The 22,939-nt window shown below is 52.4% G+C and overlaps 3 protein-coding genes across 5 annotated transcripts in view; 1 reads left to right on the forward strand and 2 right to left on the reverse strand.

Annotated features, from left to right (window-relative positions):
- The window catches only part of LOC115093403 (intermediate filament protein ON3-like), a 34,770-nt gene extending 32,520 nt beyond the window's left edge, over window positions 1-2,250 (reverse strand). The window contains exon 1 of one of the 2 annotated variants that reach the window (XM_029605093.1): window positions 1,916-2,250. In XM_029605093.1, coding sequence (XP_029460953.1) covers window positions 1,916-2,179 — 264 coding nt within the window. In that variant the 5' untranslated portion in view covers window positions 2,180-2,250. The remainder of the gene's footprint in view (window positions 1-1,915) is intronic. The other variant, XM_029605094.1, reaches the window with a different exon arrangement.
- A 370-nt stretch (window positions 2,251-2,620) lies between these two features.
- On the forward strand, window positions 2,621-19,772 carry LOC115093404 (keratin, type I cytoskeletal 18-like). 2 transcript variants are annotated; one of them, XM_029605095.1, is made up of 8 exons: window positions 2,621-3,022; window positions 4,742-4,824; window positions 9,686-9,842; window positions 15,337-15,501; window positions 16,004-16,129; window positions 17,157-17,377; window positions 17,829-17,857; window positions 19,482-19,772. In XM_029605095.1, the coding sequence occupies exons 1-8, from the start codon at window positions 2,657-2,659 to the stop codon at window positions 19,577-19,579; spliced, it is 1,245 nt and encodes a 414-aa protein (XP_029460955.1). In that variant the 5' UTR covers window positions 2,621-2,656; the 3' UTR covers window positions 19,580-19,772. The 2 variants fall into 2 exon arrangements, with proteins under 2 accessions (XP_029460955.1, XP_029460956.1); XM_029605096.1 differs by lacking the exon at window positions 17,829-17,857.
- Window positions 19,773-20,664: 892 nt separating this feature from the next.
- ARPC2 (actin related protein 2/3 complex subunit 2) overlaps window positions 20,665-22,939 on the reverse strand; it is a 41,974-nt gene continuing 39,699 nt past the window's right edge. Inside the window, exon 10 of the mRNA XM_029605097.1 lies at window positions 20,665-21,086. Coding sequence (XP_029460957.1) covers window positions 21,062-21,086 — 25 coding nt within the window. The 3' untranslated portion in view covers window positions 20,665-21,061. The remainder of the gene's footprint in view (window positions 21,087-22,939) is intronic.

A 22,939-nucleotide genomic window follows, 5' to 3' on the forward strand; every position in this document is an offset into this window, starting at 1 on the left:
GTGCCTGGTAGTAAAGGGAGTTTGTTTTGCTTTTACTGAGATGTCATCACAACCAGAAATCTTTTTTGTATGGCGAGTTGTACAGGGTAATGCCCTAGATCTGCTCTGCATTCATTGCTGGGGGTTGAGGGGATTCCTGTGGATGCAGAGTGCATGTTTACATTTAGCCCCATGATGGTCACATGCTCAGTGTGTCAAGCATGTGAAAACTGTCTGTCAGGTGTGTCCCGGCTAAAAAAAAGGTTGAGAACCACTGCTCTAGACCAGCAGTTATTTAGGAAAAATGTGAAATGTATTTTGGAGATATTTAGGCTGAATTCTGCCAGGTTCCAGAGCTGACTTTTTGTGCTTTAGGGAGCTGTTGACTCACGTGCTGCAGAGAACGTGCACGAGGGCGTCAGATACCCCGTGGGCTGGTTTTTAAAAAATCCACAGGCTGATATCTTCCTGCAGTCCGCCCCTGGGGGAGGGAGGAGGAAGCTGGCTAGGGAAGGCGCTGCAGTGACCCAGTATCAGCGCAGCCGGGCAGAGAGCCTCCTCTGCTGATAGCTCCTCCGCTCCCCTGCTCCCGTGCAGACCTAGCTCAGCTCTCTCTCAGGTACGCTCCTTTCAGTAACAACCTCTGGCCATGCCATGGAAGGGCAAAATTCGAGAGAAGGACAAAGAATCACAGGTCTGGGTGAGGGCTGGAAACCGCAGTGTAAACGATGAGATTTTCCCACGGGGGAACTGTTTGTCAAAGTGCATGAGAAGAAGGGGGGAGGAAACTGCAAAGTCCCTGAGTTGCCTTCTCTGCTCTATTGGTTGTGGGATTTGGGATTGCAATTTTTCAGCTCATCTGTACAACCCCCATCTCGTGTGTAACATCAGCCAATAAAAAGGCAGGGGCAGACCCAAGCAGAGGCTTGGGATATCCAGAGGAGCCCTCCTGGGAGGGAATAGGTAAGGAAGCACTGGAGTAACCTGCACAGAGTCGCAGCCCCAAAGCCATGGGCGAAACCCACAGAGAGAGCGGCAGCTGCAATCCTAACAGGCACGTCCGATCCATGGGGGAATTTCTATGCCCAATCGCTGGTCCTTATCTGCCATGACTTCCTAGGTTACGATGTTTTGTTAATCTTTCTCCCAGTAAAATACAAAACGCTCTCCTGATCCACAAAGAGGAGATTGGAGCGAGTGGTCCCGAGTGCAGCCTGGCATGAGTCTTCAGTTTCTTTAATCTGGAGGTGGATTTCGTTTCCGCTCTCACTGGACCGGGGTGGGTAGGGGGTGAAGGACAGTGCTGAGAGAGGGGATGGATTTCAGATTATGAGGACTGGGCTGGGGAGTTTGTCCCCTGACAATTAAAGAGCAGCGGGGCGAGGCGCAGTTTTGGGGGCACCTTCAGGATTTGGTGCCCGAGGCAAGTAACCTGTGCTGCCCATCCTTAAATCCGACCCTGCAGAGAGAGGGAGAAAAATAAAAGCACCGTCCAGTAGAGGGCGCCGCTGCACTGCCACCAGTGCCCCCGCCCGGGCCACCTCTCATCCATCGGGGGGAAACCCTTCCACCCGCCCCGCCCAGGGGGCACCTTTCCCCAGTCATCCAATGCGCTCCTCGGGTCGGGGCTTCAAGCTGCCCTCGGACGGTAAGGAGCGATGTCCGGCCGGAACCCCCAGGTCCTTGCACTGGATTCGGAGGGGTCCCCTCGGTTAAAGTTTCTGGCAGATCACCTGCATAGGGGGGGGGGGGGGGGGGACCTATCTACCCACATGCACGGAATAAAAGTCGATCAGACACTGAATTAAGAAGCGAGAAGTACAGGAAAGCCAGAAGTGTACAGCGCTGCGTACGCGGTGTAGCGCTACAGAAACGTCACGCAGTCGTTTGGTGCCAGGGCGAGGCACAAATAGCGCAGGGCAGCGGGAGCCCCTACCTTGTCGATGAAGGAGGCGAACTGGTTGTTGAGGTCCTTGATCTGCTCCTTCTCCTGGGTCCGCAGCTGGTGCAGGCCGGGGTCGATCTGCAGGCTGGGCAGCGAGGAGAGCAGGAAGGGGGCCTTGCTGCGCAGGCCGGGCTGGAAGACGGCCGGGGAGCGGTACAGCGAGCCCCGGCTGGGCAGCGAGCCCTGGGACCGGCTGCTGAAGGCCCGGCTGCTGCCCCCGCTGCTGCTGCTACCACCATAGCGGCTGTAATTCATCTCTCAGCCCTCCGCCTGCTGCACAAGAGCCCCGCGGCCCTGCGGGACCGAATAAAAGAGGCAGCGCGCGCTGACCCCGCCCAGATCCGGGAGCGTTCCACCCGCGCATTTACATAGCCCCGCCCCCGGGGGCTGCACCCGCGGGAAGCGGCGGCGGGAAACCAGGAGCATCGCTGTCTCGGGGGGGGGGGGAGCCCTGGGGCCTCCTGACCCGGCACCCTCACCCCCTCCACTTCTGCTCTATTGTGGGAGGGAGCGACCTCCCCTCCACCCTAATCCTGTCCCGCACTTACGCCCAAACCCTCTCTCCCACTCCCACCCTCTCTCCGCCTCTTATTATCATAGCCCCCGCCCACCTGGCAGGCCCTCTTTTCGGATTGGCCCAGCGCTACCTGCGGATGTAAATGAGCCGCCCCTGGCCGGGTATATCCGACGCCGGGGCCGGGGGTAGCCGGCAGTGCGGGGGACGGCCGGATCATGAATTACGCGCTCTCCTTCTCCTCCGCCTCCGGCCGCCGGAGCAGCCTGTCGGGCTCGGGCCGCCTCTGGCCCCTCTCCTCCGCCTCCAGCCTGTCGGGGGCCTCCGGGGGCCTGTCCCTGTCCCGCCTGCAGGCGGCCGTGCCCACCCTGCGCTCCAGCATGGACTCCCTGCTGCAGAGCAACCACCAGGAGGCGCTGCAGGGGCTGAACGAGCGCCTGGCCGGCTACCTGCAGCGGGTCCGCGGCCTGGAGGCGGCCAACCGCCGGCTGGAGGACGAGATCCGCGACATCACGGCCCGCAAGGGCCCCAGCGAGCGCGACTGGGACAGCTACGAGAGGCCCCTGGTGGAGCTCCGCAAGCAGGTGCGGCGGCCCCGCGCAAGCCCCACCCTCCCTCCGCCTCCCCCCAACCCAGGGTACCGATACCCCCTGCAAACCCCGCAACCAGAGTGCGGATACTCCATGCACACCCGTACAATCTCCTCTCCCCGGGGATCTGATCCCTCCTATAGCGCCCTCCTCTTCTACCATGGGCGCCGATACCCCATACAACACCCCCCCAACCCGGGGCACTAATATCCCCTTCCACACCAGAAGATCTGATATCCTACCCGGGGCATTGATACCCCAACCTGGGGATCTGATACCCTATGCAGCCTCCCACCCAGAGCCGATGCCCCCTCCGAGCAGGGGATCGCATACGCCCTGCTGCCCCTTCCAGCCTGGGTTCTGACCTCCCGTTCAAGTCCCTTCTCTGATACCCCCTCCCCCCCCCCGGCCGGTGAGATCTGCCATGGCCCGGGTGCATTCGTGCTGCGGGCAGTGGAATCTGGACCGCTGACCATTTCCAGTGGGGACGGAGGCGCGCGGCATTGCTTGGAAGTGCCAATTGCCCCCTTCCCAGGGTTGCCTCGCTGGACCTCCTGCCCCCCCTGGTCCTTCCTGCCTGCTCGCCCTTTTGCTTGGCTGCTGGAGGAGGGGAGGGCAGTATCCCTGCAGCGGCGGGAGGGAAGCGGGCGCCATGTGCGGAAGGGCGGGGCTGGCAGACCGGACGCTGCTTTCCCTAACAAATCCCGGTTTCTCTTTGCGGTTTCTCCCCGCACCCCCGGGGCCCTTTGCATGCAGCTGCGATATTCTTTCTCTCTCTGTTGCCCTCATTTGCATCAACGCCTCCCCCCTCGTACCCTCTCCGGCAGTGCAGATCAGGCCCAGGGCTGAGGCGAGGCTTTTAGGAGCCCTGGGCAACCATCGCCCTGTCCCCCCCTCCCTCGACTGAGTTGTGCCTAACGGTGGCAGCTTTTGTCCCTTCGGCGCAGGTGGGAAAGGCTCCGCTGGGAGCCCTGAACCGTGACAGCGCCCCCCCCCCTTTCCTCCGGGTAACCGGCCCGTTGGTAGCACTGGCCCCGATCGGCCCGGGGCTAGCAGTGCAACCTCGGCCGAGTCCGTGGCGACTGCAGAGAGAAAGGACTCGGGCCACACGGCTGCCAGCGGGAGGAAGCTGGAGCCCTCGCGCCGACCTCAGACTTATCCCCAGGCCCCTCCTTCAGCTGCATTTATCGGCTCTGATCAAGTCTCTGCGGGCCCCTCCTGCCGCCGTTCCCTTTGGGGGGGGCCCAAACCCTGGAAGAAGAGTTGCTCTTGTTATTATTATAAGCGGCTCCCAATGCCCTGACGTCGTCGGAGGACTGAGATGTGGCGGGGCATTCAGGAGTCAGGCGAGGGGGAGGAGCCTTGATTCTATCCACGTTTCTTACATCTTTATTTTTATTTATTCCATGCATCAATGGGCTCCAGAGGCTCTGCCCAGTGCCCTCCAATGTTACTGCTTCCCTTTTGCTGGGTTGGAAAACTGAGGTTTCTGGTTGAGTTGGAGCTGGCACCCTCGGGGGGGGGGGGGGGGGTGTCTGACCTTCACAACTGCTTTGACCTTCCTACAGACCTGATCCAAGTAATTCCCATGGTCAAAGTGAAGCTCGGGTGGTTCCGTGCAAAACTGGAAGGGGAATCCCTGAATTCCAGGGGGGGGGGGGGGGGCGCTGCTGCTAGCAGGTGGGGCTGACTCTCTGCTTCTGGGTTCTGCAGGTGGAGGACCTCAACATGGACAACGCCAAGCTCTCGCTGCAGATAGATAACGCCCGGCTGGCAGCTGATGACTTCAAAGTCAAGTGAGTAACTTTTCTAATACCGGTCTCTCTGAGGAGGAGGCTGGCATGGGGCCGCTGTATCCTTGAGCTCTGGGGCAGGACACATGAGTTTCAACAGGTTTTGACCCTCTCAGATTTGCTGGTTAAGAAACGTGTGATTGGGATTTGCTGTTGCCCTTCCCCTGGCTACGTCAGTGCTAATTGCCGTATAACTGGAGCTGGAAGACCGAGCACTAGATGGGGGAGGGGCGGGGGGATTACTACAGCTCTTCAGCACCCTGCTCTGGACAGCTCCGGTGCCGGCCACGTTGGCCCTGAGTGCTTTTCACACGTTTGAAGTTTGCTAAAGATCAGGCAACCCGTGTCTAGGTCTGCTGAGCGTTGGAAGGATATGGATGATTCAACAGAATCAGCAGAATTACTTTGATATTTTATTTTTAGAACAAACGTCATTTTCTGATAAGAACATAAGAAATTGCCATGCTGGGTCAGACCTAGGGTCCATCAAGCCCAGCATCCTGTTTCCAACAGAGGCCAATCCAGGCCACAAGAACCTGGCAATTACTCAAACACTAAGAAGATCCCATGCTACTGATGCAATTAATAGCAGTGGCTATTCCCTAAGTCAACTTAATTAATAGCAGGTAATGGACTTCTCCTCCTAGAACTTATCCAAACCTTTTTTGAACCCAGCTACACTAACTGCACTAACCACATCCTCTGGCAACAAATTCCAGAGCTTTATTGTGCGTTGAGTGAAAAAGAATTTTCTCCGATTAGTCTTAAATGTGCCCCATGCTAACTTCATGGAATGCCCCCTAGTCTTTCTATTATTCGAAAGTGTAAATAACAGAGTCACATCTACTCGTTCAAGACCTCTCATGATTTTAAACACCTTTGTCATATCCCCCCTCAGCCGTCTCTTCTCCAAGCTGAACAGCCCTAACCTCTTCAGCCTTTCCTCATAGGGGAGCTGTTCCATCCCCTTTATCATTTTGGTTGCCCTTCTCTGTACCTTCTCCATCGCAATTATATCTTTTTTGAGCTGCGGCGACCAGAATTGTACACAGTATTCAAGGTATGGTCTCACCATGGAGCGATACAGAAGCATTATGACATTTTCCGTTTTATTAACCATTCCCTTCCTAATAATGCCTAACATTCTGTTTGCTTTTTTGACTGCTGCAGCACACTGAGCCGACGATTTCAATGTGTTATCCACTATGATGCTTAGATCTTTTTCCTGGGTGGTAGCTCCTAATATGGAACCTAACATTGTGTAACTACAGCATGGGTTATTTTTCCCTATATGCATCACCTTGCACTTATCCACATTAAATTTCATCTGCCATTTGGATGTCCAATCTTCCAGTCTTGCAAGGTCCTCCTGTAATGTATCTCAATCCGCTTGTGATTTAACTATTCTGAATAATTTTGTATCATCCGCAAATTTGATAACCTCACTCGTCGTATTCCTTTCCACATCATTTATATATATATTGAAAAGCACCGGTCCAAGTACAGATCCCTGAGGCACTCCACTGTTTACCCTTTTCCACTGAGAAAATTGTCCATTTAATCCTACTCTCTGTTTCCTGTCTTTTAACCAGTTTGTAATCCACGAAAGGACATCGCCTCCTATCCCATGACTTTTTGGTTTTCTTAGAAGCCTCTCATGAGGGACTTTGTCAAAACGCCTTCTGAAAATCCAAATACACTACATCTACCGGTTCACCTTTATCCACATGTTTATTAACCCCTTCAAAAAAAAACTGAAGCAGATTTGATAGGCAAGACTTGCCCTGGGTAAATCCATGCTGACTGTGTCCCATTAAACATTCCTTTCTATATGCTCTACAATTTTGATTTTGTTCTGTGCACAATTCTGTTAAGTAAAATTCACTTCATGCAGAGTGGTGGGGTTTTTTTTGTGGGTAGGGGGCTGCAGTTTCCTTCTCATCTGGGGACGGACCCCATTAGCTTTTCTTTATTCACTAGTACCCAAGGATTTCCCCTCCAAGCTCACCTCGTCCAGCACCATGCACCAGGGTGCCATTCAGAACCTCCCATTCCTGGGCCTTGGGTACTAGGCGGTACCATTGCACGATGACTGCTTCAGCACTGCATGCGCAGCATACCCAGCGTTGGCTGACCCCGAGCTGGGCACTGGAGCGTGCCCCTGTGCATGGCACAGCACTTACCACTGGCCTGATGGGCCGTCTCATTAAAAGCGTTCAGTGGGAACTCTGCTCTTTCTACATTTTGAGGGAGATTTTCGAAAGTAAGTGGCTGTTAACCCTGGTGAAACCTCCCACCTTGCATGCAGGCAAAGGCAGCTGCAAAGCTTCACAACCTGCCTGCTTTTCCCTGGATTTTCATGGAAGCCCTCCCTGGAGCAGGCGGAAATGGATGCACTTTTATATTTTAAGACCAATGTGCATTGCTTTTGCTGGAAAAAAAAAATAACCGCAGAAAGGCAGGAGCAAATCTCTCCTGGTGTTTACTCCGCAGGCAATTCTCAAACAGAGAGCTCGTGTGGAGAAATGGAGCAGATCTCAGGGGGGGGGGAGGAAACTATCTGCAGAGTTTTCACTCACCAGCACGGTTCTGACAATTTCTCCTTTCATGTTTATGCTGTGAAATCTGAAAAGCTAAGAAGTAAATCAGTTTTGCAAAATTTCTGGCACAAAACAGATCGTTCTCCACCACCACGTATCCTCCTGCCTCATCCTGCGCTGCCCCACTCTTCCAAAACAGTAGAGTGGCCCTGGGTTCTGTGGCCAGCAGCACTCGTCTGGTGTGCACAGGGACTGTGGGCCAGGGTGGATGCTCCTCCCATAATAGCTGCACTTCCTGGGCCCTGGGGCCAGAAGCACTCCTCCCTCCCAGGCCTGGGAGCGAGGATATATGCTTTTCCCATGATGGCTGCACTTCCTGCACGAGAGGAGGCAGGGTCGCTGCAGGGCCTGTGAGCACACTCTGGCTCACAGTCCTCAGGAGAGGAGGCAGGGTCGCTGCAGGGCCTGTGAGCACATTCTGGCTCACGGTCCTCAGGAGAGGAGGCAGGGGTCGCTGCAGGGCATGTGAGCAAATTCTGGCTCTCGGTCCTCAGAAGAGGAGGCAGGGTCGCTGCAGGGCCTGTGAGCACATTCTGGCTCACAGTCCTCAGGAGAGGAGGCAGGGTCGCTGCAGGGCCTGTGAGCACATTCTGGCTCACGGTCCTCAGGAGAGGAGGCAGGGTCGCTGCAGGGCCTGTGAGCACATTCTGGCTCACGGTCCTCAGGAGAGGAGGCAGGGTCGCTGCAGGGCCTGTGAGCACATTCTGGCTCACAGTCCTCAGGAGAGGAGGCAGGGTCGCTGCAGGGCGTGTGAGCACATTCTGGCTCAAAGTCCTCAGGAGAGGAGGCAGGGTCGCTGCAGGGAGTGTGAGCACATTCTGGCTCACAATCCTCAGGAGAGGAGGCAGGGTCGCTGCAGGGCCTGTGAGCACATTCTGGCTCACAGTCCTCAGGAGAGGAGGCAGGGTCGCTGCAGGGACTGTGAGCACATTCTGGCTCACAGTCCTCAGGAGAGGAGGCAGGGTCGCTGCAGGGCGTGTGAGCATATTCTGGCTCACAGTCCTCATGCACTGGGAGGATGTGATTCTGGCTCTCCCTGCTACTGCTGAAGAGCAAGGCAGCCTGGGTTGCAGTGGCTGCTTGCAGGGAGTGAGGTGAGAGGAAAGCACACAAAAGTGTCAGTGGGAGGAAGGCTAGCAGTGGTGGAGGCTTCTAGGGTGCTTTCTCTACCCCCTGCAGCTTCCTGCCCTAGGTAGCCATCTGTGATGCTTATTGCTTAATAGCTCTCACAAGCCTTGGCCCTATGGAATTGCATCCATGCTCATGTCCCTATGTATTCTATAATGTGTAGGATGGTTCAGTATAATGCTTGCCTAGGTAAGTGTGTTAGCAAAGCTGTCGCCCTTCGGCAGGGGATATATTGCGGCTTCTCTTATTGAAAACTCCTATAAGCTGCTATATCGATGGTACAGGTGTCCTTCCCAATTACATAAATTTACACCTCTTTATCCAGATACATGTTGGCGAGGCTGTGCGGAGGAGGGCACATTTTTCCACATGTGGTGGGCCTGCTCCCATGTCCAAGGGGTTTGGGGGCAGGTGCATCAATGGCTCCGTGCAATCTTTCCTGGCATGCCTGTTTTCACTCCTGCATCTGGGCTATTAGGTCAGGCGATTTCTGGAATGTCACAGTCATCTAATCAGTTAGCCCAGTATGTCTTCACAGCCAGCCGCTGTGAGATGGCGCGATTGTGGAAATCCCCTTCCCCTCCTACAATCGAGGACATTCAGAGTAAAGTCCGGAAGATTTATAGGTTATCTCAAATTACAGCTTATAAAAATAAGAGTGTGTCCCACTTCGAGCGAACTTGGCTTCCCTACCAAAAATGGTATACCAAGGTGTCGGGGGCAATGGGGACCTGAATAGTGTTTTGACCCCGGAATGGCTCAAATCTCGATCTGTCGATCCAGGATATCTTGAGTTGATTTTTTGCATTCTTCTGGCATATGCCTCATTTGATTATCTCCTTGATCTTTGTCTTTGTGTACATGTGAAGCAACGGGGGGAGGGGGGGGAGGGGTATAATAGTCAAATGAACCATGTATAGACAGTGGGAGGGGAAGGCCGGTATGGATTATGTTGTACTATGTTATTGTTTACCATATTAGGTACAGGCTGTTCCCTGTGTTAATTCCATTTACGAGTGCATAATATGTGTACACTTGCATGTGAAGTTTGGTTTGTACATGCTTGTTGGTTCAATAAAAATCTTGAATACAAAAAAAAAAAAAAAAAAAAAGCTGTCGCCCTCTCCCATATGCAGGCTGGAGGCGGAGCAAGCCATCTGTGACAGCGTGCAGAGGGACACAGTGGGGCTGCGCAAGATGATTGATGATACCAACCTGCTACGCATGAAGCTGGATGCGGAGTTTGAGGTGATGAGGGAGGAGCTCGCTCACCTGCGCAAGAGCCACAAGGAGGTAAGGAAAGGCATAGCCTGCAAACCCTCTCCCAGTACATATCGAATGGGCAGGGTATCCACCCCGGCCTGCAAACCCTCTCCCAGTATATATCGTATGGACATGGTATCCACCCCGGCCTGCAAACCCTCTCCCAGTATATATCGTATGGGCAGGGTATCCACCCCGGCCTGCAAACCCTCTCCCAGTATATATCGTATGGACATGGTATCCACCCCGGCCTGCAAACCCTCTCCCAGTATATATATCGTATGGGCAGGGTATCCACCCCAGCCTGCAAACCCTCTCCCAGTATATATATCGTATGGGCAGGGTATCCACCCCAGCCTGCAAACCCTCTCCCAGTATATATATCGTATGGGCAGGGTATCCACCCCAGCCTGCAAACCCTCTCCCAGTATATATATCGTATGGACATGGTATCCACCCCAGCCTGCAAACCCTCTCCCAGTATATATATCGTATGGGCAGGGTATCCACCCCGGCCTGCAAACCCTCTCCCAGTATATATCGTATGGACATGGTATCCACCCCGGCCTGCAAACCCTCTCCCAGTATATATCGTATGGGCAGGGTATCCACCCCAGCCTGCAAACCCTCTCCCAGTACATATCGAATGGGCAGGGTATCCACCCCGGCCTGCAAACCCTCTCCCAGTATATATCGTATGGACATGGTATCCACCCCGGCCTGCAAACCCTCTCCCAGTATATATCGAATGGGCAGGGTATCCACCCCGGCCTGCAAACCCTCTCCCAGTATATATCGTATGGACATGGTATCCACCCCGGCCTGCAAACCCTCTCCCAGTATATATCTTATGGACATGGTATCCACCCCGGCCTGCAAACCCTCTCCCAGTATATATCGTATGGACATGGTATCCACCCCGGCCTGCAAACCCTCTCCCAGTATATATCGTATGGACATGGTATCCACCCCGGCCTGCAAACCCTCTCCCAGTATATATCTTATGGACATGGTATCAACCCCGGCCTGCAAACCCTCTCCCAGTATATATCGTATGGGCAGGGTATCCACCCCGGCCTGCAAACCCTCTCCCAGTATATATCGTATGGGCAGGGTATCCACCCCGGCCTGCAAACCCTCTCCCAGTATATATATCGTATGGACATGGTATCCACCCCGGCCTGCAAACCCTCTCCCAGTATATATCGTATGGGCAGGGTATCCACCCCGGCCTGCAAACCCTCTCCCAGTATATATCGTATGGGCAGGGTATCCACCCCAGCCTGCAAACCCTCTCCCAGTATATATCGTATGGGCAGGGTATCCACCCCAGCCTGCAAACCCTCTCCCAGTATATATATCGTATGGACATGGTATCCACCCCGGCCTGCAAACCCTCTCCCAGTATATATCGTATGGGCAGGGTATCCACCCCGGCCTGCAAACCCTCTCCCAGTATATATCGTATGGGCAGGGTATCCACCCCGGCCTGCAAACCCTCTCCCAGTATATATCGTATGGGCAGGGTATCCACCCCAGCCTGCAAACCCTCTCCCAGTATATATCGTATGGGCAGGGTATCCACCCCAGCCTGCAAACCCTCTCCCAGTATATATCGTATGGACACGGTATCCACCAGGGCCTGCAAACCCTCTCCCAGTATATATCGTATGGGCACGGTATCCACCCCGGCCTGCAAACCCTCTCCCAGTATATATCGTATGGGCAGGGTATCCACCCCGGCCTGCAAACCCTCTCCCAGTATATATCGTATGGGCAGGGTATCCACCCCAGCCTGCAAACCCTCTCCCAGTATATATCGTATGGGCAGGGTATCCACCCCAGCCTGCAAACCCTCTCCCAGTATATATCGTATGGGCAGGGTATCCACCCCAGCCTGCAAACCCTCTCCCAGTATATATCGTATGGACATGGTATCCACCAGGGCCTGCAAACCCTCTCCCAGTATATATCGTATGGGCAGGGTATCCACCCCAGCCTGCAAACCCTCTCCCAGTATATATCGTATGGACATGGTATCCACCAGGGCCTGCAAACCCTCTCCCAGCATATATCGTATGGGCAGGGTATCCAGCCCGGCCTGCAAACCCTCTCCCAGTATATATCGTTTGGGCCTGGTATCCCACGTTACTGCACAGATAGCTTTCCATTATTGATCATGTGAAAATGTGACCCAGAGCTGCATCAGTACCAAGGCAGGATGGACCCAAGGACTTGCTTGTCTTGTCTTTTATGTGCAATTGTCTATCTTCACCATCGTAATCCATGAAAAGCAAGCTGTATGGATTGGCAGAATGGAAATGCTTGGAAAGGAAGAAGTTGGCTCCAATCACTTATGTTGGAAAGGAAACCTCCCTGGGGCTGGAATGTTACTGGATTTATAATCCATAATTTCCCGAAGGTGGGAAGTTCAATTGACTCAGTTTCTGGAGGGAGACTTTGGGCTATTCTTAGTCCTGCCATCGGTACTACAGGTACCAGAATGCATCAGGAGGAGGGGGTCTGAACCGCCAGGACTGGGCCACGTGGTAGTCCTGAGCTTGATGGGCTACCACCTCCTCCTCATGGGCCTCTCCCTAGCATTGGACTGGGGTGAGGCTGGTGCCACTGAACTGGTTGTGTGTGTGTGTGTGTGGGGGGGGGGGGGGTGCTCTTCCTGGCTGCACACGGAGGTTAAGAGAAAGCAACTTCGCCTTCAAGATTATAGCACCTCCCGGCCCCTAGGGTGTCAGTACAGTGCCTGGCAGCAGCTTGGCATCGGACTTAATAACGGGAGGGCTGGACCACTGACGTAGGACGTCTCGGGTGAGCATTGCTCTATCGTCCAGCTCTGCAGCGCTCTGTCCCGGAGGCTGCACACCCATGTCCCCCCTGCTCCTTGTTTGTTCAGCAGACCCGGCTGCCCATCCTTCCGGGCATGAGAAGGCTCCAGCTCACTGTTTGCTCAAAGCTTTCTTATGTCACTCGGTAAACACCATCCACTGCAGACGTTTTGTTTATTATGTTGGTGCTTCTGGCAGGTGACAGGAGAGCAAATAATAAATTTGGCACATTTCGGAGCATAACATCTTATCCAAAGACGTTAAACACCCCCAGTTCCCTGTGTACAGAAATGTGCTCCCCCCACCCTGCCTCACCTTTCTGCCCAGTCAGTGGCTTTTACATTGTTTGCACATTCGTTTTAGTAAGAGTCGCATGTTCCCTTGCAGACGCTGGAGCTGACCGGTCCATGTCAACTATGAGGTCAGGAGATTGTAATGAGCGATGAGAGAGTGGTTTTATATGACTCTTCCAAGCATGGCCACTCCCAGGGAGAGGGGAGCTGCAGAGCTGCTATTTACGCAATTTCATGTGCGCAAAAAAAATTGTGTGCAAAGGGGACACGTTGTTTGAACGCACACATCCGCCTGTCCTGGGCACGCGATGCAAATGAGCTGCTGTGCTAAAAGGGATGGGCAATGGATAATTTGTGCATCCCTAGCGCTCTACACCGGGTGCCCAGAAGTGGCTGTGCACCCACAGCAGCCTGGCCAGAGTTCCTTCCCCATCCCCAGCAGGGCTGTTCCCGATTGGTCCTTTTCACAAACAAGTGTCAGTGAAAAGGACCAATCCCCTTTCAGGACCGCCTTCTGAAATGGGATTGGTCCTTTCCTGACATGTGACAGTGAAGAGGACCAATCAGCAGTAAGTGAAGTGAAATTAATATTATACCCTGTGAGTGCAGGTTACCCAAACGGACGCTCAAATTATGAGAGTCCATGTTATCCTGCAGCAGCTAATTTACTGGCACAATAGGCCCACACAGTATACACAGCCCGGAGCAGTTATATTGTGCACCCCCCAATTTTTAATTTTTTTTTTTTTTTAACATCAACTTGTTTTTTGCACGGTGATGCTTTTCTGTGGTTCTTTCTAAGTAGCGTCACGACAATACTAAGTAGAAGGAACCAAAGAAAAGCAATTTTTTTTTGTTTTTAAGTTGAGATCTTGATGCATGGGACGACTTTATGACAGCTTAAAAAGGGCGCCGAGGGCACACAGGGAATTTTTGCATCGCAGGGTAATAGCCTCATCTGCATGGAATTTACATGTGATGAGCGCTGTCAGCGACGCACGGATCCCCCCAAAACGCTCATCCGAGCGCTCATTAACCCGTGTGCTAGGCTCAGAGCATTGGCCTGAATGACAGAAGATTGTTTAGTGGATAACAGGAGCAGTCTTGCCCCTTGCTGCTTTGTATTTCATAGACTGGGTGGCAGATGATTAAAATCCAATCTGCTATGAGCCCAGGCAGGCTGGAATTTTTTTTCCCAGCCCTCTCACTAATTTTGGTGGCAGTTGGGATTATAACAAACCTTGGTAATAAGTCACTGAAGGGGGGACTTGTGTGCTGTATCAAGCATTGCTCTCATAGGTTTCTGAAATGGCCGACCAGCAGAGGTTATGGAGGCCAGCACTATGTTGGATTTTGGGCGAGCTGGGATTGAAAGGTCAGATAAACGGCATGGGGGAGAGAGGCGTTGGGGTTAAGTTGCATGAGGGAATTTATATGTGCAGCTATCCAACCTGGCTGGATCTCAGCTGGACAGACTGAACGGGCCAGGCCACTTACTGTGTGGCTTTGTCAATAATTCAAAGTACCTGACAGGGAGGTGATATCATGGAAGATATCTTAACCCTGTCCTTGGGACACCCCTATCCAGTCAGGCTTTCATGATAGCCACAATGAATATGCATGAGTTATATTTGCATGCACTGATGCCTCCTGCATAGTCATTGTGCATATCTTGAAAAGCAGACCTGTTGCTGGCCCTCCAGGAGCAGCGTTGTCTACCCCTTTTCTAGAACAAGGGCTCATGATGGAGGAGGCAGATTCAGTGGCAACGTCGGGAAATATTTATTTTCACAGAGAGACTGTCAGATGCATGGAAGCCCTCCTGGAGCAGGAGGTGGAGACTTACATAGGAACAGACTTCAAAAAACCACATGATAAGCACAGAAGATCCCCAGTTACCAAAAAAAAAAGTGAAGACACAGCAGAAAACAGAGGCCGAGCAAGGAACACAACTAAAACTGTCTTGGATAAGGCGCAATATCCTATAGGCAGTCGGGCTGGCAGCTGGTTATATCGTTGCCGTGTGGACTGGAAGAGCTGGGCAGACTGGATGGGCAGGTCGTTCTGTCCTCCACCACTATCTGTTACTGTTACATTTCCTGCTGCATCTGATTAAACTGTACAAAGAAATGCCTTTCGAGGCAGGTAATCGGAGCTTAAAAGCACCCTGTGTGCTTGCCTTCGTGTGTTTATCATTTCTAAGCTTAAGGGCCTTCAGAGCAGCGTCAGGCTGGAGTGGAGATGGCGTTTGGTTATTTGCAAAGGGCAGAAGTTATGGTGGACTTAGGGACTTGCTAAAAGGGCACAGGCTTCATGTATTGCGCGCGCGCGCACACACACAGTAACAGTAAATCTCATGCCCGTGTTTTCTTTCCCTGTCCTCCGCAGGAAGCAGAAGCTCTCAGGGCTCAGATCGCTAATAACAACGTCAAGGTGGAGGTTGATGCCCCCAAGAAACAGGATCTGAACGAGGCCATTGCGCAGGTCCGGAACCAGTATGAGAAAATGGCAGACCAGAATCGGGCCGACGCTGAAAACTGGTACAAGAGCAAGGTGAGCTGGGGGAGCGTTGGCCCACATCTGCCCCATCCTTGGCCCTTGTGCTACTAAGATATTTATCAGTCTCCCTGGCCTCCATTACCTTACTCTGTACCAATGCTCATCCATAGGGACCTCCTGCTTTCCACCATTCTACTGCTTTCATGATAGCACAGGGGTAGGCAACTCCGGTCCTGGAGGGCCACAAAGGCTGGTTTTCAGGGTAGCCCCAATGAATATGCAAATCTCTCTCATGCATATTCAAGGGGCTCCCCTGAAAACCAGCCCTGTGTGGGGCACTCCGGTGCTGGCACCTCTCCTGCTCTTCGTCACCATCCCTGGCTCCAGAGTAAGATTACTTTTCATTTCCAGCATCTTCCATATGTTTCCTTTGTTTTATAAGCGCATCGTCACTTCAGCGTGGGAGGGAGACTGCTCTGGTGGCCTCGTTGGGCATGGGGCACCTGTGTCAGGGAAGAGAGGAAGAAACAGTTCTGTTTTCGTTTCTGACCCTTAGTTTGACAACATTACCCAGGAGGCAAACGTGAATACGCAGGCCCTGGAGCAGGCCAAGAGCGAGTTGACAGAGCTTCGCCGGCAGCTGCAGAACCTGGAGATTGAACGGCAAACTCTTCAGAAAACGGTGATTAACCCCCCCCCCCATTAGCATAGCTCAAGACCACACAGAATCCGTCCGATAGTCCGGCTAACATGGAGGCAGCCATTTTACCTGTGATGTCATCAATGCCACTTCAGGCAGCCCTTATTAAACTGCTATTTTAACTTGTTTACGGTGGTGCACTTGTGCAAAATTGTTTCCAACCCAAGGAAGCAACATACAAAGCAAAAGAAACTAAGCCAGTATCTCTGCAGTGAAGAGACATTTGTCCCCATTGATATCACTGGTAAAACAAATGAATGTCCTCGCATTACCTAAAATATTGAAAGTGGAACGGGGCTTTATCTGATCGCAGAATTGTTGCTGTTTGCCTTCCCCAGCTCCCTTGATTAGTTCATGTTGAGTACCCTGCTCCCGTACTACCCGCTCTAGAACCCTTTCTGGAAGAGTCTTCTATGCTAGCGCATCGCCTTGCTTCCGAGACTCGCTTCTCTGATGCCTCCAGCTGCAGTACGGAAGTGGATAATGGTGGGGTGGAGGCGAGTGATGTTAGGGACACAGGGGAGGGGATTTCTTGCCCTTCATGCTCATAATTCCTCAAGCTGCCACAGCGTTTGACATAAACTTTGACTTGCTCCATTGATGTCATCATGAGAACTCCATTTGCAAGGTGGTGGCAGGGTGACCGCATTTTATTAGTGTTGAAGTTCATACATTTTTTTTTTTTTTTTAAATACCTCTAATAGGCAGAACCATCTTTTGAAAACAGAGCCCATTCAGTTTTTGAAGTAAGAGGAATTAATCCGTGTATGCACGGATCTGAGCACTGCCCCTGGTAATAGAGCTTAGGGCCTGCAGTACAGACCTGTGAAACAGAAAACCCACGTTCCAGACCCCCCTACAGAAATTAGTGCAGGAACTTAATCAAGTCACTTAACTTCCCCCCTGCTCAAATTTAACCTGTAAGCGTGGGGGGACGAGGACTGTTCCCCTAGGAATTCTCTTGCACCAGCCGCACTGGCCACACCCTGTAAGCAGCTGTCCTCCGTAGGTGGAGTCTCTGGAGAACACACTGAGAGAGACGGAGGATTACTATGCAAACAACATGGCCAACCTGAATCGCATCCTGAGCAAGCTGCAGGAGGACCTGGCCGCGTGCCGTGCCGACATGGAGCGCCAGATGCGGGACTACGAGGTGCTCCTGAACGTGAAGACCAAGTTGGAGGATGAGATCAACCATTACCACCGGCTGCTGGAGGGTGCAACAGACAGGTGAGCTGCTCGCCCGTGCCCCGGCATCCTCTGGTCTCAGAAGCTGATTTCTCTCAGCCGTCTTTCCCGATTGCTGCACTGCAAAATTGTTCCAGTTAGCCCATGCTGTCGCTGCTGTATCAGCACCTGCTTGGCATCGCTCGGCTTGTTTATAACCAGCTAACGACGACGGCTTCTTAAGAGACGTCCCCTGCCAATGGGCTGCTTTTGCATGGCACTTGCGTGAATGCATAACTGCTGGCTTGCGTTCGGTTGCTTCTTGCATGGCTGACTCTTTCATATTGTGGTGTGGGGGACGATACTCAGGGCAGCTACGGGGCTGTTGTGCCAGTCACATAGCCAACCGCATGGGTAGAGCTGCTGTCTGCATGCAGATGTCCCGTGCAAGAAGATGGATGGAAGTAAGATTGCAGGAGAGACACACAAACCCTTGCACTGTTTTGTGTTTCAGAGGGGAGCCTAAGCCTCCAGCGGCAGCAGGTAAGCGAAGCTGCGCCACTGGAGCCGAGAGCAGATAAGCCTCGAATAGTCAGGCGCACTACACCCGCTTCTCAGCCAATCAAACCACTGTAATCAGGCGCCCTGCTTCTCCCCAATGACTGCTTCCAATCGCCATGTTTGTTTTAACACGTAGAGGTGATGCCACCATCATCGTGTCAGGTCTTGGGTGTTCCCTTCTGCTGCTTCATGGGCGGGGACAGAAAACGTGGTCAGAGCCAGCACCGGGTGAAGGAGAATCCCAGTGCCACCAGGCAGCGTAGTGCACAGGTTACATGGATTCCTCGTAAGGTGACTTGCAGCTCGCCACACGGCCGGGTCCATGGCTTGAGAGATGATCGATACGATGTCCTGTTTAAATTACTGTCCAGGTTAAAGGTGGGCTTGACTTTACAGTAGCACCACCTCTCTCTCTGGCCTTTATTGGAAACTAATGTTGGTAACGGCCTCTCCATCCACCTGAAGGCATCTTATTTCTAGATGAGGCCGTTGCAACAAATTCAGATTTTGGAACATTTTCCATGTTTTTGTGCTGAATTTAACCACCACTGCCACCTGTTTAGGTGCAGAACGGGGCTGGAGGATTATAGGATCTGATGTTACATGAAAAGTCTGAATTGGCCCCAGCTCACTCTAACACCCTTCTTCCTCTTATCCCTGGTAAAAATGGCATTTGGAATGGCTCAGCTTCTGGGAATGTTTGTTAGAAAAGAATTTGCATAAATGAATATGGGATGAGCTAGTAGATGTTTCAGGCCTGGGAAAAAAATAAACAAACTGGATTTGTTGAAGATTGAAACCCCCTTTAGCGACCAGCTCTACGGTTTGGACAGATGGATGGTCCATGCCTACCTCTCTCGAGGAACTGTAGTAGGGTAGCAGCATACGGGAAAGCAGATCTGCAACCCGTGAGAATAGGTGTAAGTGGAGGTTCGTTATACTCTCTCCTGGCCTGGTGCTGCTGCCACCCAGGTGAGATTAATGCCTTCGATGGGCAGGAAAGCTTTCGAGAAGCAGTACTACTTGAGTTTTGGAGCTCAGAAGAGCCCCTTCTTGAGATAGGACTGCTGGGCTGCTTTCTGGGGTCAGTTGCTTACTTATTTTCATACTTTATCGTCTGATCTGTAGAATCGCGAGGTGCCCTATGCTGGAAGGGGCCAGAGGTACAGAAGAGAAGGCAATGACTCCTTTAGGCTGGAGTTGCTAGTTTGGGTCTCATTTCCATATAAATATTTCTGATTTTCTCTTACCCCTAACCTATCACAGGGGCTGAATGCAGGTGCGGATGATAGTGGGGGCTATAAAGGGAGCCACCTCTTCAGTCTGTAACCTGGCCCGAATCCATCTCCATAGGTCAGCAGGAATCATGGCTCCTGCGGCTCCATGCACTTTACCCCTAACCTATCACAGGGGCTGAATGCAGGTGCGGATGATAGTGGGGGCTATAAAGGGAGCCACCTCTTCAGTCTATAACCTGGCCCGAATCCATCTCCATAGCTCAGCAGGAATCATGGCTCCTGCGGCTCCGTGCACTTTTCAGACTCTCCAGGTGCCTCACCTGCTTTAGGTTTTGCTGGTGTCACAGTATATAACTCATCTGTTGCAGGACCGGCCAGACAGACGGTTAAGAAAGTGGTAGTAACCACCCAAGAGATCGTGAATGGGCGAGTTGTTACGTCCCAGTCCAAGGAAGTGATCCACTGAAGAAACTCGATGCACTGGATCTGCTTTCGAGAGCAGGCGACGACCTCGCATCAAAGACCCAGTGTGTGTGATTTTTTTTTTGGTTTTTTTTTTAAGATCTGATTGAATTGCTCTTCATTTCTCACAGCTCTAGCACAGCCTGGCTTTAACCAATGGTAACTTGTTTTTTGCTGAATAAAAGTCTGAAATGTAATCTTTGTTTTGTTCTGTTGTAGCTCTAGGACTAGCAGCGGAGCAAGGGGGCGATGCAGGAACGGCCCCCACTGCTGCAAAGCTCATGCAAGCGTCTTTCGTGTGGCCTTTGTCAAGGGGGAAGGCACTGTGCCTGAACCTGTAGCCTACAAGCCGGTTCCTTCCCCCTCTGGTGCAGCAGTGCACAAACTTTCAGTGCCACGGAACGGGCAGTTTCCAGACAGTCGCCTTGCACGAGTAATGTGCTTCTTAGCTGCATAACTCACCGTGAAAGCTTCCCTCTTAAAGTAGACAGCCGTGCCCGGGGAAACCCTACCACTGGCTGTGACCTTCACCAGTCACTTTAACCTCCATGCTCGCTCTTGGGGACAGGGGCCACTAATTCGCTGAAGTATCTGGTGCTGTGGGCACATAAGAACTGTTCTGTGAATGTATCACTTTAAAAGTGAAAGCTCCTGTTCACTGAGGATTACTGCAGGGTCAGGGGTTTGATTTTTCGCCCCTTGGCTTTTATTCATGATTGTCCATTTACGTAGTCGGGAACTGGGAGATTTTCCACAGGAGCTCCCATAATGGCACAGGGCTTACCTTCCTCCCAGACATCACACAATGGTGAAAAATAGCACACCCGGGTTTGTCTGGTTAATGCAGGGCGGGACATAGCCGCATGCCGACCCCAGATTCCCCCAAAGGGGGCAGTGTATCTCCCTGCACAGTGTAATCACATTGACCGCTTGGGGACCCCATGCCGAGAGAATACAGTAGACACCATGTGAATCCACTTCAGGTCTGATAAGTTAAAAACGTCTGCCTTCATTCCACCAAGGCTTTTACCCTCCAAGATGGCAGGGCAGCTGCAATTTACCAATGTAATAACCAAGAGGAGGCTTAGGTAAGATAGAAACATCTCATTTTATTAACGACCCCCAAACCATCTTATTCAATTTTAGATTCAGGGCCTCTGAACTCAAATACTTAAAAAGGGAACAAAGTGAAGTCACGTGAAATACAGGATCGCAAAGCAAAACCGCTTGGAAAAAACAAGCAAAAGCAGACAGAAGATTGAAGTTGATCAAAACGTTTCCCCGTTTGTAAATGTTCAAAACTTATGAAAGTCCTTGGCAAGCACAGCTCGTTTCTGCAAATTTTCAAAAGTGTTGTACAAAAAAAAAAAGAAAGAAAGTGGAACCGCTTGGTTTGTCTTCTCCTCGAGAGAGGGCGAGGTGCAGCTTTGCGGCGCTACGATTATCCAGTAGCAGGTGGGGCAGCACGGCAGCTGCAGTCCCCGCCTTAGCGGGATGCAAAGGTCTTCCCCCTGGGAGAGAAAACAGAAGAGAAGGAATAAAGCTCTGGTCAGCCTGCGCCAGCGCACAGCGTTAACACGAGACGTGCGAGAGAGAAAGGGGAGCGATAAACTCCAGGCTCCTCGCTCGGCGACACCGAACATTTAACTTGACCTTGCCGTGATCTTCAGACTACAAAAGGAGACGGTAACTGCAATGGATCTGTCATGCTACATAAACACTGCTCTGTAAAAGGTTAATTCTGTAAAGACCGGGTCCTGAGTAGACGTAGCAGGATTGAGGCTCCGTGCAAGTCAGGAGTGTGCAAACGATGGGTCGGGATCCCAGCTGGGATATGTGCCTCACATATTTCTTCAGCTGCCAACAGCAGCAGTGGGGGGGGGGGGGGGGGGGGGATCTAGAGCCAGAACATGTTCACAAGCCCTGCAGCGGCACTGCCCTCTCATGAGTTTCTGTGGTAGTAGGGAGCAGGCCTGCTGCGGGGCCTGTGAGCTTGCACTGGCTCACAGGCCCCCATGCTAACCTTTGTTATTAAAGCTGCTGCTGCTTGAAGATCGCAGCCGGGAGGGGAAGGGACAGCTGCGTGTGCATGGGCTGGTGGAAGTTGCCACTGCTCCTCCTCCTCACCCACCACTGAACCCTCCCAAGAGATAAACATTGCTCCTATTAGCCTGGCCTAGCTTGAGAGCAGTGGTTGCAGCTGAGCCTGGCCAGGGGGATGGTTTGGAGGAGATGCTGACTGAAGGGAGCGATCAGAAGCAGGAGAAGTTGGAGGGATGGATCGGGATTAGCTATGAAGGGAGAGAGGGTGGATGACAGAAGACTGACTGAGGCTGTAGGAGAGAAGCTGGGAGGGAGAGATCAGCTAGGGAGTGTGTGAGGAAAGGGTTGGAGGAGAGGAGGTGAGGCTGGGAAGTGAGAAAGAGAGAGGTAGGAGATGACAAGAGGCTCAGTTGAGGGTTATAAGAAGGGCTTGGGGGTGACAGAGGAATTGCTGGTGGGGTGGAAAAGGTGAGAGAGGGGAGGGAAGAGGTTCTGGGAGGTATAAGAGGATGAGCTAGAGAGAAAGAGAGAGATCAGCAGTGCAGGAGGATTAGAGGGCACTGATTATGGAAGAGGAACCACAGTCATTCTCTGGCTCAGTGTCCACCTTGAGACAGATGCACCCAGACTAACCCTCAGACATCACTGTGACCGTGGACTGCAGGGTAGCTGAAATCGCCATCTGGGGAGCAGGACAACTGCAGCTCCCTAATGAGCAGAGGGAGACTGACTGCCGCTATCCTGCAGTCTCATGAACTAGCAATAGGAAGGGGAGTGAAGGGCCTTGCTGCTGGCAGATAAGGCAGAGAGTGGCAAACACTGCTGCTACTCTGATGAGAGCCAGTGGCGGCAGAGCTGGGGGGAGATGAGAGTGTGCAGATGTTCCTAGTTATAAAGCAATTGTGCTGCCGTGCTCAGTATCATTTAAACCACTGCAAGGCCCATAGTTTATACGCTGAAAGCTGCCACTGGATCCTATGCCAAGACATTTTGGAACAATTCTGCCATCAGCCCTCAATGCAACGATGTCACAGAAGAGAGCAGCAGTCAATCTGTTACCATGGAAGGACGTTTTAAAGAGGAGATCTGTGCATTTGCTGTTTGCCCCATATAATATCAGAGAGACACAACAGAACGCAGTCCTCACACTCTCCCACTTCTCCTTATGTAAAAATCTGCTGTAACCGCATTAATAAGACTGTCTTCTCATGATTTCCGGGGGACAGGAACCTCCCAGACGGGAGCACAGATTCAGGGATTTACAGCGATGGAGGCAAGGGGGCCCCAGGAGAACGCCAGGCCCCTAAAACACGAAGGGTCT

This window comes from Rhinatrema bivittatum, chromosome 6 (genome assembly GCF_901001135.1).
Source record: "Rhinatrema bivittatum chromosome 6, aRhiBiv1.1, whole genome shotgun sequence".
Taxonomy (NCBI): Eukaryota; Metazoa; Chordata; class Amphibia; order Gymnophiona; family Rhinatrematidae; genus Rhinatrema; species Rhinatrema bivittatum.